This window comes from Ascaphus truei, chromosome 16, assembly GCF_040206685.1.
Source record: "Ascaphus truei isolate aAscTru1 chromosome 16, aAscTru1.hap1, whole genome shotgun sequence".
Taxonomy (NCBI): Eukaryota; Metazoa; Chordata; class Amphibia; order Anura; family Ascaphidae; genus Ascaphus; species Ascaphus truei.
In genome coordinates this window covers 32,790,073-32,802,189 of record NC_134498.1, presented here as the reverse complement: position 1 = coordinate 32,802,189, position 12,117 = coordinate 32,790,073, and the positions used below count along the sequence as shown (strand labels likewise).

The 12,117-nt window shown below is 42.4% G+C and overlaps 1 protein-coding gene across 3 annotated transcripts in view; it reads right to left on the bottom strand.

The window, feature by feature from the left end:
- Window positions 1-113: 113 nt before the first annotated feature.
- LOC142467393 (diacylglycerol kinase delta-like) overlaps window positions 114-12,117 on the bottom strand; it is a 105,506-nt gene continuing 93,502 nt past the window's right edge. For 2 of the 3 annotated variants that reach the window (XM_075573025.1, XM_075573023.1), the window contains 6 exons: window positions 10,799-10,916; window positions 9,652-9,738; window positions 8,782-8,901; window positions 6,997-7,105; window positions 3,675-3,805; window positions 114-2,815 (listed from right to left, as the gene is read on the bottom strand). In XM_075573025.1, the coding sequence (XP_075429140.1) occupies window positions 2,741-2,815; window positions 3,675-3,805; window positions 6,997-7,105; window positions 8,782-8,901; window positions 9,652-9,738; window positions 10,799-10,916 (640 nt within the window). In that variant the 3' untranslated portion in view covers window positions 114-2,740. The remainder of the gene's footprint in view (window positions 2,816-3,674; window positions 3,806-6,996; window positions 7,106-8,781; window positions 8,902-9,651; window positions 9,739-10,798; window positions 10,917-12,117) is intronic. The other variant, XM_075573024.1, reaches the window with a different exon arrangement.

Here is a 12,117-nt window from a genome sequence, read left to right as displayed (position 1 = left end):
GAAGAGAGATCCTGCGGCAGCTAATGTGTAAGAGGTTGGTGAGTTTAAATTGAGTAACATCAAAACAAGAGCCCTTTGAATTATTTTGTTACGAGGAAGAAAAACACACTGCGTATTTCCATATTCTTTATTTCCCGAGGGATTTTAAATACAGACGTGAGCATGGCACATACACATCCGGCCGGGAGAGGGCTGGATTAGCAAACATGAATAATTAGTCCCTAACGCTGACCAATTGGGATGCGCCATTCCACCAAGTGCCTGGACGCGCGCATGCTCCATTTTCTGCCTTTGTGCGACATCTGTGTGGTGTTTCTGTAAGGTACACTGTATATGCTTGGCAACAAAATATATTTATCTATAGGTAGATCTCATTTTATGAGTGGTGCGCTATGCATAGAGGAATGGAGCGCTTTGATTGGCTTGGGCTGTTGCCGTGGATACCATGTCACCCTTGGAATGTTCCATTCACCCACAACAGGAGTGTTCGGCTTTCATGTAATGCCAAATGCGCGCGCACACGTAATCCTTAGTTTTGTCTTGCTCCGCAGACGCTTAATTATAAGTGGATAGGGCTAGTAAGAGGGTGTTATATTAGGAGCCTGGCTTATGTGGTTCCTGTAAAGCATAGCTTTCTCAGCCCCCCTATATCCAGGATAGGGTGCCCTGTTATCACATATGTGCTCCACTAATCTTAATATCAAACTAGCAAGTGCTGGTGTCTCCCCATATTTCTAATGGTGCAGTCCAACTTCTCAGCGCAGGCGGAAAAGGCACTTGGCCACTTAACGCCAGCTGGATAATGGCACCTTCATTTTCTAACCTGGTGGCCATTTTTTTTTTTTACATTTTAACTGAAAATATATATTATGTCACTTCGTTTAGTCTTGTAAAAATGTATGTCACGATTAGCCACAGACATAGGAAGGAGAGTTTGGGGATGTAGAGTAATTCTGACCTCACCATGCAACATTAGCACAGGGAAAACGCGTATAGAACGGTATTACCAGTGACAAGTTTCAGGAGATCGTGCCCTAAACATAAAAAGGTAGATTCAAGTTTCAAAGAAGTGGGGGATAGGGGCGGGTCGGACTTCCTATTATCTTGAGCAAAACCGCCTTGTCTGTACCTGCATTAGGCTGAGCCTGGGGGGGGCGAGATTCTGTTTGTCTTCAACTCTGGACAGATATATATATATATATATATATATATATATATATATATATATATATTTTTTTTTAAATAAATGATTTGGACATTTTTTGTTAAAGGGAAAATTACACACATGCAGTCTTGGTCCAGCTCCATCCCCAATTAAATATCCATAATATAACACAGTTAATGCATCCCATTTGGTGGAAGCCAAGGTTTCTCTGCTACCATTTTCAGTGTTCTGCATCTCTCTGCTGGTCCACGGTCACCTCCTGTGATGTCGGTGACGGGGACCATTTGGTGACAGCAGGAGAGGGTGTTAAAAAGGAACGGGATTTTAATATGAAGTTCTCATTTCAAACTGGAGTGTAGCAGGGATGTATCGCTGCTGCTGGATGGTTTAGTGGCAGTGTATCGTCCTGTTATATGGAGAGAACTGAAAGTTCTGTCAAAATCATATTGAAGGCTCTGACACCTGGAACTTGCTGTCCATAAGTGACAACATGGAACCTTTCTGATATACAATTTTTTTTTCTTTTAAACGTTCATAATTTTAATATGCATTAAGGGGAAAAAAGACCATGTAAACATTATGTTGATGCCGTTAGAAGAATTTGTGGATCTCCTGAAATGTTGTCAATTTGGTGATACTGGGAGGGAATAACGGTGTGTTTAGGGGAACGGATTGAGCTGACATCAATTATTCACACAAAAAAAACCTCCATAAAGACGCTACTTCACCAATAAATATTGCTTGAATGAACTGTACATTCACTATGAAGTCTTACGGCCAAAGGCCAACCCACAAGTCACAGCTTCACAAAATTATATATTACATTTAGAAGAAGTAAACATTTTCTTTGTTCATATCTTATTTTCTTTATCTTACATGCAGCAATGCTTGGTTCACTTCAGCTTCCGGAGCACAGAAAAACAACATTGGCGTTGCTGTGGTAAAGATTAGGCCTCCCATTGAGTTAAGAGGGAAGCCAGAGGCCTAGCAGCGAAGGTTGGGCCCGGTTTCCAACTGTGCAGTTGCTATGGGAACCGAGGCCTTGACGTTGAGCTTGGGCTTCAGATGCGTTCTCTATACAACTGAGGCCTAGCAGGCAGTTAATTTGAGGCCTTACACTGAGTTGAGTGGTTTCTATGAAAGCCTGAGGCCTAGCAGCCGAGATTAAGCCTTACATCCAGTTGAATGGTTTCTATGGAAATGTAGGCTTAGGAGCCCTCGCATAGGCCCAACTGTTACATTTAGGCCTCACACTGAGCTGAGAGGTTGTTATGGAAGCATGAGGCCTAGAAGTATAGTAAGCCTCATATTGAATTGAATGGTTGTCAAAGAGCCAAAGGTCTAGCCCAGGTGGCTTTTCCTTTTGACGGAGGCTCATCTGGAAATGCCCGCTTGACAATTAATATGGGTCAGCAAACACAATCTTTGGCTGGGGTCTGGAGACCTGCAATAGACAATTGGTTGGTGGGAAGTCTTTCAGGCCATTCCAGTGGTAGTTTACATTTAGGGCAAGAGTTGCATTATATATAATTTATCTCCACTGGTCCAATGGCCCCGTACCCCTGATCTGTGCCCCTACACCGGGCTGCTGATGTCCTTAATACCCTGTAGGATCCTCTTCATATGACCCACTTTGGCTATTCCCAGATCCTAAAAAAAAATAAAAACATACATTAAGGAGAAGTGACGCCGACAGTAAAAACCCAATTAAAGCTTCAACAAGGAGGATTATATAAATGAATGGTCTGCAAGCAGGAGCGAAACCATAAAGACCAGGCTAAATAATATATTTTTCTTCTAAGCAGTCATGATGTTGGATTTGTGGTATCTGATACTACAAGTTTTCAGTGTGTTAGGATTAATCGCTATTCTCCTTGGCTTCTTCTTTCCCTGTAACAGCCTGTCTGTTGCCCGTCTTCCTCCCCACGTGGTGTTTAGGGTGGGAGAGGCGGGTACTGTTCCAGTGGAAGCAGAAGCCACACCCAGAGCCGGGGAGAGCTGGAAAAGCAATCCCAGGCCCAGTAGAGGAGGGCCCGGGCAACCAACAAGTCTCCTGGGCCCAGGGAAACCTTTGGGCGGGCCTGCCCACAGCTGTTCATTTAAGTGGCCATGGACATCACAGCAATGACCTCATGGAGTAATGACATCATAGCTTCCTACTCCAGAAATGCCAACTCTCGCTGATATTCTGTGAGTCTCACTGAGTTTTACCAATCATAGACATGAGTGGTGTCTCACTGCTAAAAATCCTCACTTTGCTTTTTAAACATTACTTTTTTTGTACGTGGGGGGGGAGACCTAAACTCTCCAAGTCTCACGGATTTCCCACCTGGGGCTTTGGACCTCTCTCTTACTCTTGGAGACGATAACGCCTATCGGTTTGGGAGTGATGTAACCGCAACTGGAATGATGACGTCATGACAGATGACTGTGAATTGATGAGATGGAAGGGAGATTGGAGTCGGGATATTTTAATCCCATTAGGCACTGGGATCCCACAGTACATTACCTTCAGGTCTCTCCGTTCCAGTAAGACCAGCTCTGAGCCCTGGATGTCATGGCGAATAAAAATGTCCTTGTATTCCCCTAAACCCAGGACATCCAGCCACGTGGCCACCTCCTCCGTTCCCCATTTATCCACTGGCCGAGAGACAGAGGGAAAGAGAAGAGGAAGAGAATTCCAGAGGAAGAGAGCAGAAGACAACTGACATGGGCAGGGCAGGGGTGTCCCCGTGTCACCGCAAAATTACACCCCTATGCGAAACTTCTAGAAATAAGGACCCTACACAACCTACCCCACGACTATGATATTCAACGTTTTTTTTATATCCTGTAACTTACGAAGCCCGATTGCCTTATTGTATCTATACCTGTCAATGTGTAAGAACAGAGGAGATTCTATCTCCTGATCCTATTGATGGAATACTCCATACCCTACAACTGTACCTACATAGCACCATTTTCCTACGCACTTTACCTAATAATGCCTAACCGCGTATATTCAAAGGACAGCAACATACGGTTAAGTCATGTTTTCTTCCGTAAAGAACATAGAGTAAACTATAATGGTCGTTAGTGATAATGATGGGGCAAATGGGGCCTTATAACAACGCATATCCACTAAAATCCGCTAAGGTTAACGGCGGAACTTAAAGTTACATTAGTTAGGTCATACAGGTAGTCCTCGTTATCCAACGTTTCACTTCACAACGAATGGCATATCCAACTCTTTACAATACAACCCTTTTCGACGCCGGAATGTGTTATCCAACGCTCACCGCCACTGATTAACATGGAACTCACTTTACAACGGTTTCACTATCCAACTTCCAGAACGGATTCCGTTGGATAACCGAGGACCGCCTGTATCTACATTTTGTGTTACTCCCGTCTAGACCCTGAAATAGGGCTTTTATAGGGTCCAGATGGGTGTAACACCACAGTTAGGCTTAATTTAAATGCGATTGTGTTATTGACCTCTCTTCTGTTCCTTAACTTGAGTTTACGCCCTATTTCAGGGTCTGGATAGAAGTAACGCCCAGACTGGTACAACGTCATATTATTAGAAGATAGCGCAGTGTTATGCTGCAATAACGTCATGTTAACACTAAGATAACGAGATATATTGCGCCCATTGTGTTTGCATTTAATTAACGCTGAGAATACGCATTAACCACAGGGAACATAACGGCCAGTCCTGTTTTAGGTAACGTCACGTTATGAGAGCTGAGTTAACAGCGTTTGGAGGGTCTGGCCCTAAATGTTTTATCCCCATTCCTACTAAATGTGTATGTCTAACAAAGAGGAAATAAGCAGCAGTGCAATAGTATGAGGGTAATAAGCACAGTATAACTATAACTTTTATATATCTATATATATATATATATATATATATATATAGATATATATATATAATCCACAGAAACAAACACTTTTTTAAAGCAGCAGTTCAAGCAATATCCTACATGTGTTTTTTTTTGTTTTTTTTTAATAAAACAGTTTTTTACTATGAGAAAATACTTGTAGCATTTAAAAAAAATGTTTTAAAGACATTTTTAATGTTTCTAATGTAGGAAGCATTTCCAAAGTCCCGCCCCCTTCTGATAGGCTCTGGCTCTTGAGCCCCGCCCTCTCTCTAGCAGTGCACCAATTGTATCTAGTAACTGCGCAGTCACATAATATTGCTGGACTACATTGCCCACAATGCTGTGCAAGAACTGAATTAAATAACCCTGAGCAAGCGATCGATTACAGGAGAACGGATCGATCTGCAGCTTAGCTAATCACTTCTCAGTGTGCAGATTGTATTGATGCACATATTGAATGGGGGAAAATATATATATATATATTTTAAATAACGGCAGCTTGAACTGCAGCTTTCAATCAGAAAAGAGATCTATTGTAGCATTTCATAAAGACTCTGATGTCACCAAATACATATTATATAAATCTTTCTAACATAAATCCTTCAGAGAATCGCCCGATTTTAATAAATGTAGATTTGTAATTTGTTTATGAGATACATGACCACTGCTTTCTTTTTGGGGGGGGAAACAGGAAAATGATGACAATGAATAAATATAGGTGCACATTAAAAAGTCAGTGTGATGAGTCTGGGTTTTATATGTTCAAGAAAGTATATTCTCAAACCAATTTATATTAGCTTCTATATCGATAAGCAGAGACATTTATTATCTTATTTTTTATAGGTGTTAAGTACTTTTTATTCCCCTAGAACTGCAGTGTTTCAAATCACATATGTTCAGCTCTTCTATATCGGTTTATATCAAAACACGCTTGTTAGATTGATAATTAGATTGTAAGCTCTTCGGGGCAGGGACTCCATTCCTAAATGCTACTTTTATATGTCTGAAGAGTTTCTTCCTGTTATGTGTTATTTGTCTTACTTGTTATTTATATTTATATGATTGTCACGGGTATTACTGCGGCGAAGCGCTATGTACATTAATGGCGCTATATAAATAAAGGCAGGGACTGGCTGTGCTTACAAAATTCTATATATAGCTTTGTGTACACTGAAGGTACAAATATTATAGAGGTGAGAGAGAGGTGAGGGAGAGAGTGAGGAGAGAGAGGTGAGGGAGAGAGAGAGAGGAGAGAGATGAGGGAGGAGAGGAGAGTGAGGTGAGGGAGGAGAGGAGAGGGAGAGAGTGGGGAGAGAGAGAGGTGAGAGAGGAGAGAGAGGAGAGAGGAGAGAGAGGAGAGAGAGGTGAGGGGGAGAAAGAGACTGACTAGAGGGGAGAGAGGGAGAGGGGAATCACAGCCTATTAAGGGGGCAATCCCTTTTAGGACAAAAGTGAACTAATTCCAGTGACGTGTTTAAGGGGATTCCTGTGCGTGGGTGATGCATTGTTTATCCAAATCTAACACCTATAAGTGTATTTTTTTTAAAGTGAGACTTGGGAGGGGTCTGAGATGGACCCCTAATCCCATCAGAGAGGTGCAGCTAAGCCTATTAATTTATAAGAAGGGTATGTGTGAGACGCCCACTTATCCTCTGGCTGCCCCCTTTGTGTGATGTCACTGTGTGATGTCACTGTGTCATACGCAAGAGCTTGTACTGCCAGAGTCCCCCCTCCCCACCCCTCCTTATCTTTATTGGGTTTCTGATAAGGACGAGGTGGGTTAAGGGGAAAGAAAACACTTGACTGACAAACACTTCCCCGTCCAGAGACCCCGAAGAAGTTCAACTGTCCGCCTATGTGGGATTGCACCTTTAAATTGAACCTAAATTGACATACGTCTTTTAACACCCCCATCTATTGTGTAACTATGATGTGTATGGCCCAGTGGACTCCGTTGGTACCTACCGGCTAAAGAGCTGTTAGACTTCTGCTTCTGACATTTCTCCTTCTCCCTCTTGGGTTTGGTGATGATTCGGAGTTTGAAGCTCCCCTTACTGCCCCCTCCACTGCTCTCCTACCGGGAGGTAAAAAGGACTATATGAAAGGACACACGTGGCCTAAGGACAGTGGCATGTTTAATAGGTTAACTGCAGCTGATTGGCAACCAATGTTCAGCGTGTAACATTTCCATTGCAAAGAGAAAACCCTGGTATGGGTTTTACAATCTTTATCCAGTATCTTATGGTGAGGCGGCTGTTTTTTGAGCCCACAAAATGAATTACGAAGCCATTGTTGGTCAAACAGAAGTAGTTGGTACGCTGGAATTCTGTGTTCCCAAAGTAAAAAAACTCAGTGCTAACATCATTTCTCAATCTTTGTTTGTGCATCAAAATGTTAGTGGTGCCGAGTAGCACAAACCTTCATGCACTGAGCGCTGTGTGTGTGAAGGTCGTTATGTGACTTATACATATTACACACCATTTGCTGTTGGAAATGTTAGACGCGTGGCATCATGTCGAACACCTGATTGATACCATTTAAATTAAAAAAAGAAGAATTGTGTATGTTTTATATGTAACTAGTATTAGTAAGTATAAATTATAAGTCTAATATTAGTTATAATACTCTGAAAATAATACATTTTGGTAACCTACATAATGAAACATCTGTGCTGCTCTTCCTATTGCCCCATATAACCGCTCCCTATAATCCTAATATTGCCCCCATATAACTGCTCTCGATACCTCCCCCTATTAGTCTAAATGCTCCCTATAACTCCTCCTATTACTCCATATAAATGCTCCCTATAAGTCCTCCTATTACCCCATATGAAGGCTCCCTATAACTCCTCCTATTACCCCATATAAATGCTCCCTATAAGTCCTCCTATTACTCCATATAAATGCTCCCTATAACTCCTCCTATTACCCCATATGAAGGCTCCCTATAACTCCTATTACTCCATATAAAGGCTCCCTTTAACTTCTCCTATTACTCCATATAAATACTCCCTATAACTCCTCCTATTACTCCATATAAAGGCTCCCTATAACTCCTCCTATTACCCCATATGAAGGCTCCCTATAACTCCTATTACTCCATATAAAGGCTCCCTTTAACTTCTCCTATTACTCCATATAAATACTCCCTATAACTCCTCCTACTACTCCATATAAAGGCTCCCTATAACTCCTATTACTCCATATAAATACTCCCTATAACTCCTCCTATTACTTCATATAAAGGCTCCCTATAACTCCTATTACTCCATATAAAGGCTCCCTATAACTCCTATTACTCCATATAAAGGCTCCCTTTAACTTCTCCTATTACTCCATATAAAGGCTCCCTTTAACTTCTCCTATTACTCCATATAAAGGCTCCCTATAACTCCTATTACTCCATATAAAGGCTCCCTATAACTCCTATTACTCCATATAAAGGCTCCCTATAACTCCTATTACTCCATATAAAGGCTCCCTTTAACTTCTCCTATTACTCCATATAAATACTCCCTATAACTCCTATTACTCCATATAACCCCTCCCTATAACTCCTATTACTCCATATAACCCCTCCCTATAACTCCTATTACTCCATATAACCCCTCCCTATAACTCCTATTACCCCATATAACCGCTGCCTATAACTCCTTCCTAATGTGCAGATCAGGACTCCATTGTCCCGGTGTTATTCCACCGGAGGCAGCACTGAGCCCCCGCGGTAACCCTTCCCCTGTACCCCCCTCACCTCTTCGGAGGGTTTGATGATGTGCGAGATCCAGTGAACGTCTGCCAGTTTCTGCAGCTCTTGGCTCATAGCGTTGAGAGCGCACAGGAGATCTTCCTCCTCCTGCGGGGAGTCCCACTGCTGGGGACACAAAGAGAGGAGCCACCATTCGAGGGGATACCGCTGTTATCGACACAGCTCTCGGACCTGAGAAATGTGGGGGTTCTGGGTGAAAAATGATCACTGGAACAGAATTATTCTGATTTCCAAGGAAGATGTTGGTTCCCAAATGTTACAATGTCTTATTAGGGTCCTTCTGGTACCACTGACCCTAGTAATTTATAGGAATCTTTTGCATGGGATGCCCTCTTATCCCATCAGTGGGAGATGTAACTGCCCCTATTACCTTATAGGAATCCTATGTTTAGGACGCCCTCTTATCCCATCAGCGGGAGGTGCCAGGAACATATTAATTTATAGGAGTCCCATGTGTGAGACGCCCTCGTATCCGATCAGAGGGAGGCCCTACTTCCTGATCGCAAACCTGTGCCTGAGATGCCCTCTAATCCCATCTGAGAGGTGCAGCTAATGCTATTCATTTATAACAATGGTATGTGTGAGACGCCCTCTTATACAATTAGCTACAGGTGTCACTGACCCTAATAAATTATAGGAATCTTGTGTGAGACTCCCTCTCACCCCATCAGAGAGAAGTGCCGCTAACATTATTAGATTATAGGAATGGCTTTTGTGAGGTGCCCTCTTATCCCATCAGCAGGAGGTGTCACTGACCCTATTAATGTCCATGAATCCAGTCTGGGAGACTCCCTCTTATCCCAATGTGTTGCCAAACTTTCTGGCAGACAAAGGGTTATATCAACCAAAACCCACCTGTTTGCTGTCCAGGAAGGCTCTGGTCTCCGTATACAAGGCCTTGACGCTAATCGCAACATCGACGGACGTATTCCTGCTCAGTAACTGCAAGAGCAAGCACGAGAGCAGCAAGTTACAACCAGGTATAGAGGGATGTGCGGAACATATTAAAACCTGTGATCTGAATGTTTTTATGTCATATAATAAAATTGTGTGTACATAATAACACAGATTCCCAGCAAGCTCTAAGAAACCCCAAAAATGACCACATAATATATATATATATAAGTGTCAATTGTAGTGCTACTGGGCGTGGCTAAATGTATACAACAAAGAACAAACAAAAATTGGTTATGCCTTGAAGTGGCTGCAGGCTTAAAATGCTTTGGCCAAAGGGTTTAACTAAATGACCCTTTTCAAGAGATATATAGGTATTGCACTGTGTATTTTTGTCATACTGGATGTAGCTTTGGGGTTCTTTGTTTTTTTGCTGTATATAATAACTCATGAAAGGGTGACAACTCCGTAAAATAAATCCTATTAAATCATACGTGACGGATGTCACGGTTTCCCTCTGTGTGCTGCCGTGTTCAGTGTCCTGCATCGCTCTGCTTCCTGTGATGTCATTAGTGGCTCTGCCAGTGGTAGGGAGCAGGAGGAGGAAGCCCTCTTCCTCCTTCTCTGACCCCATACTCACCTAAGTAGGGGCCTCTATATACTGTACTACAGATGAAAAGGGGAAGGCCAAAGCTATGTAAGTAGTAAACAGTTTACTAAACTGTCTTTATTGTCTGTCTATAATATATACACACACAGCAAATGTGTGTAAGAGGGTGAGCCTGTAAAAGTCTGCGGGGAACATCTAATGTGTGTAAGATGGTGATCCTATAGAAGTCTATGGGGCAGCTGATGGGTGCAATAGAATAATTGTATTAAAGTCTGGCATGTAAAAGGGGGGGACCCTACAAGTATTAACGTCTATGGGGTCATCTGATATGTGTAAGAGGGGGATCCTGTTGCGGTATATGGGGCCAGCTCATGTTTGTAAGAGGGTGAGCCTGAGTTTATTAGCGGGTGAACCCATTGAAGTCTGTTGCTTGCTGATCATTTGCCGGTGGTGATGGGCAATGGCTCACCTCTCTGGACCTGTCAAAGTGACCCTCACCTCTGCTGAGTTGTTGGTCTTGTTAGAGAAGGCTTCATTCAGCACCACTGAGCTCCCGTTCACGGCATGGGCCAATTCCTGCTCTATCACCTTGTGAGCCTTGGCTGCCTCCCTAATCCTGCAGGAAAAGGACGACCGACCCGGTGACCATGGAGTCAATGATGATGTAATGATGGGGTAGCATGGTGTAAGGTCATGTTTAATAATGTAGTGATGGAGCAGCATGGGGCAAGGTCATGTTTAATGATGGAATGATGGGGTAGCATGGTGTAAGGTCATATTTAGTGATGTAATGATGGAGCAGCAAGGTGTAAGGTCATGTTTAATGATGTAATGATGGAGCAGCATGGTGCAAGGTCATGTTTAATGATGTAATGATGGAGCAGCATGGTGCAAGGTCATGTTTAATGATGGAATGATGGAGCAGCATGGTGTATGATCATGTTTAATGATGTAATGATGGAGCAGCAAGGTGCAAGGTCATGTTTAATGATGGAATGATGGAGAAGCATGATGTAAAGTCATGTTTAATGATGGAATGATGGAGCAGCATGGTGTATGATCATGTTTAATGATGGAATGATGGAGCAGCAAGGTGTAAGGTCATGTTTAATGATGTAATGATGGAGCAGCATGGTGCAAAGTCATATTTAATGATGGAATGATGGAGCAGCATGGTGTAAAGTCATGTTTAATGATGGAATGATGGAGCAGCAAGGTGTAAGGTCATGTTTAATGATGGAATGATGGAGCAGCAAGGTGTAAGGTCATGTTTAATGATGTAATGATGGAGCAGCATGGTGCAAGGTCATGTTTAATGATGTAATGATGGAGCAGCAAGGTGCAAGGTCATGTTTAATGATGGAATGATGGAGAAGCATGATGTAAAGTCATGTTTAATGATGGAATGATGGAGCAGCAAGGTGTAAGGTCATGTTTAATGATGGAATAATGGAGCAGCAAGGTGTAAGGTCATGTTTAATGATGTAATGATGGAGCAGCATGGTGCAAGGTCATGTTTAATGATGTAATGATGGAGCAGCAAGGTGTAAGATCATGTTTAATGATGTCATGATGGAGCAGCAAGGTGTAAGGTCATGTTTAATAATGTAGTGATGAAGCTGGTGTAAGGTCATGTTTAATGATGTAATGATGGAGCAGCAAGGTGTAAGGTCATGTTTAATAATGTAGTGATGGAGCAGCATGGTGTAAGATCATGTTTAATGATGTCATGATGGAGCTGCATGGTGAAAAGTCATATTTAATGATGGAATGATGGAGCAGCAAGGTGTAAGGTCATGTTTAATGATGGAATAATG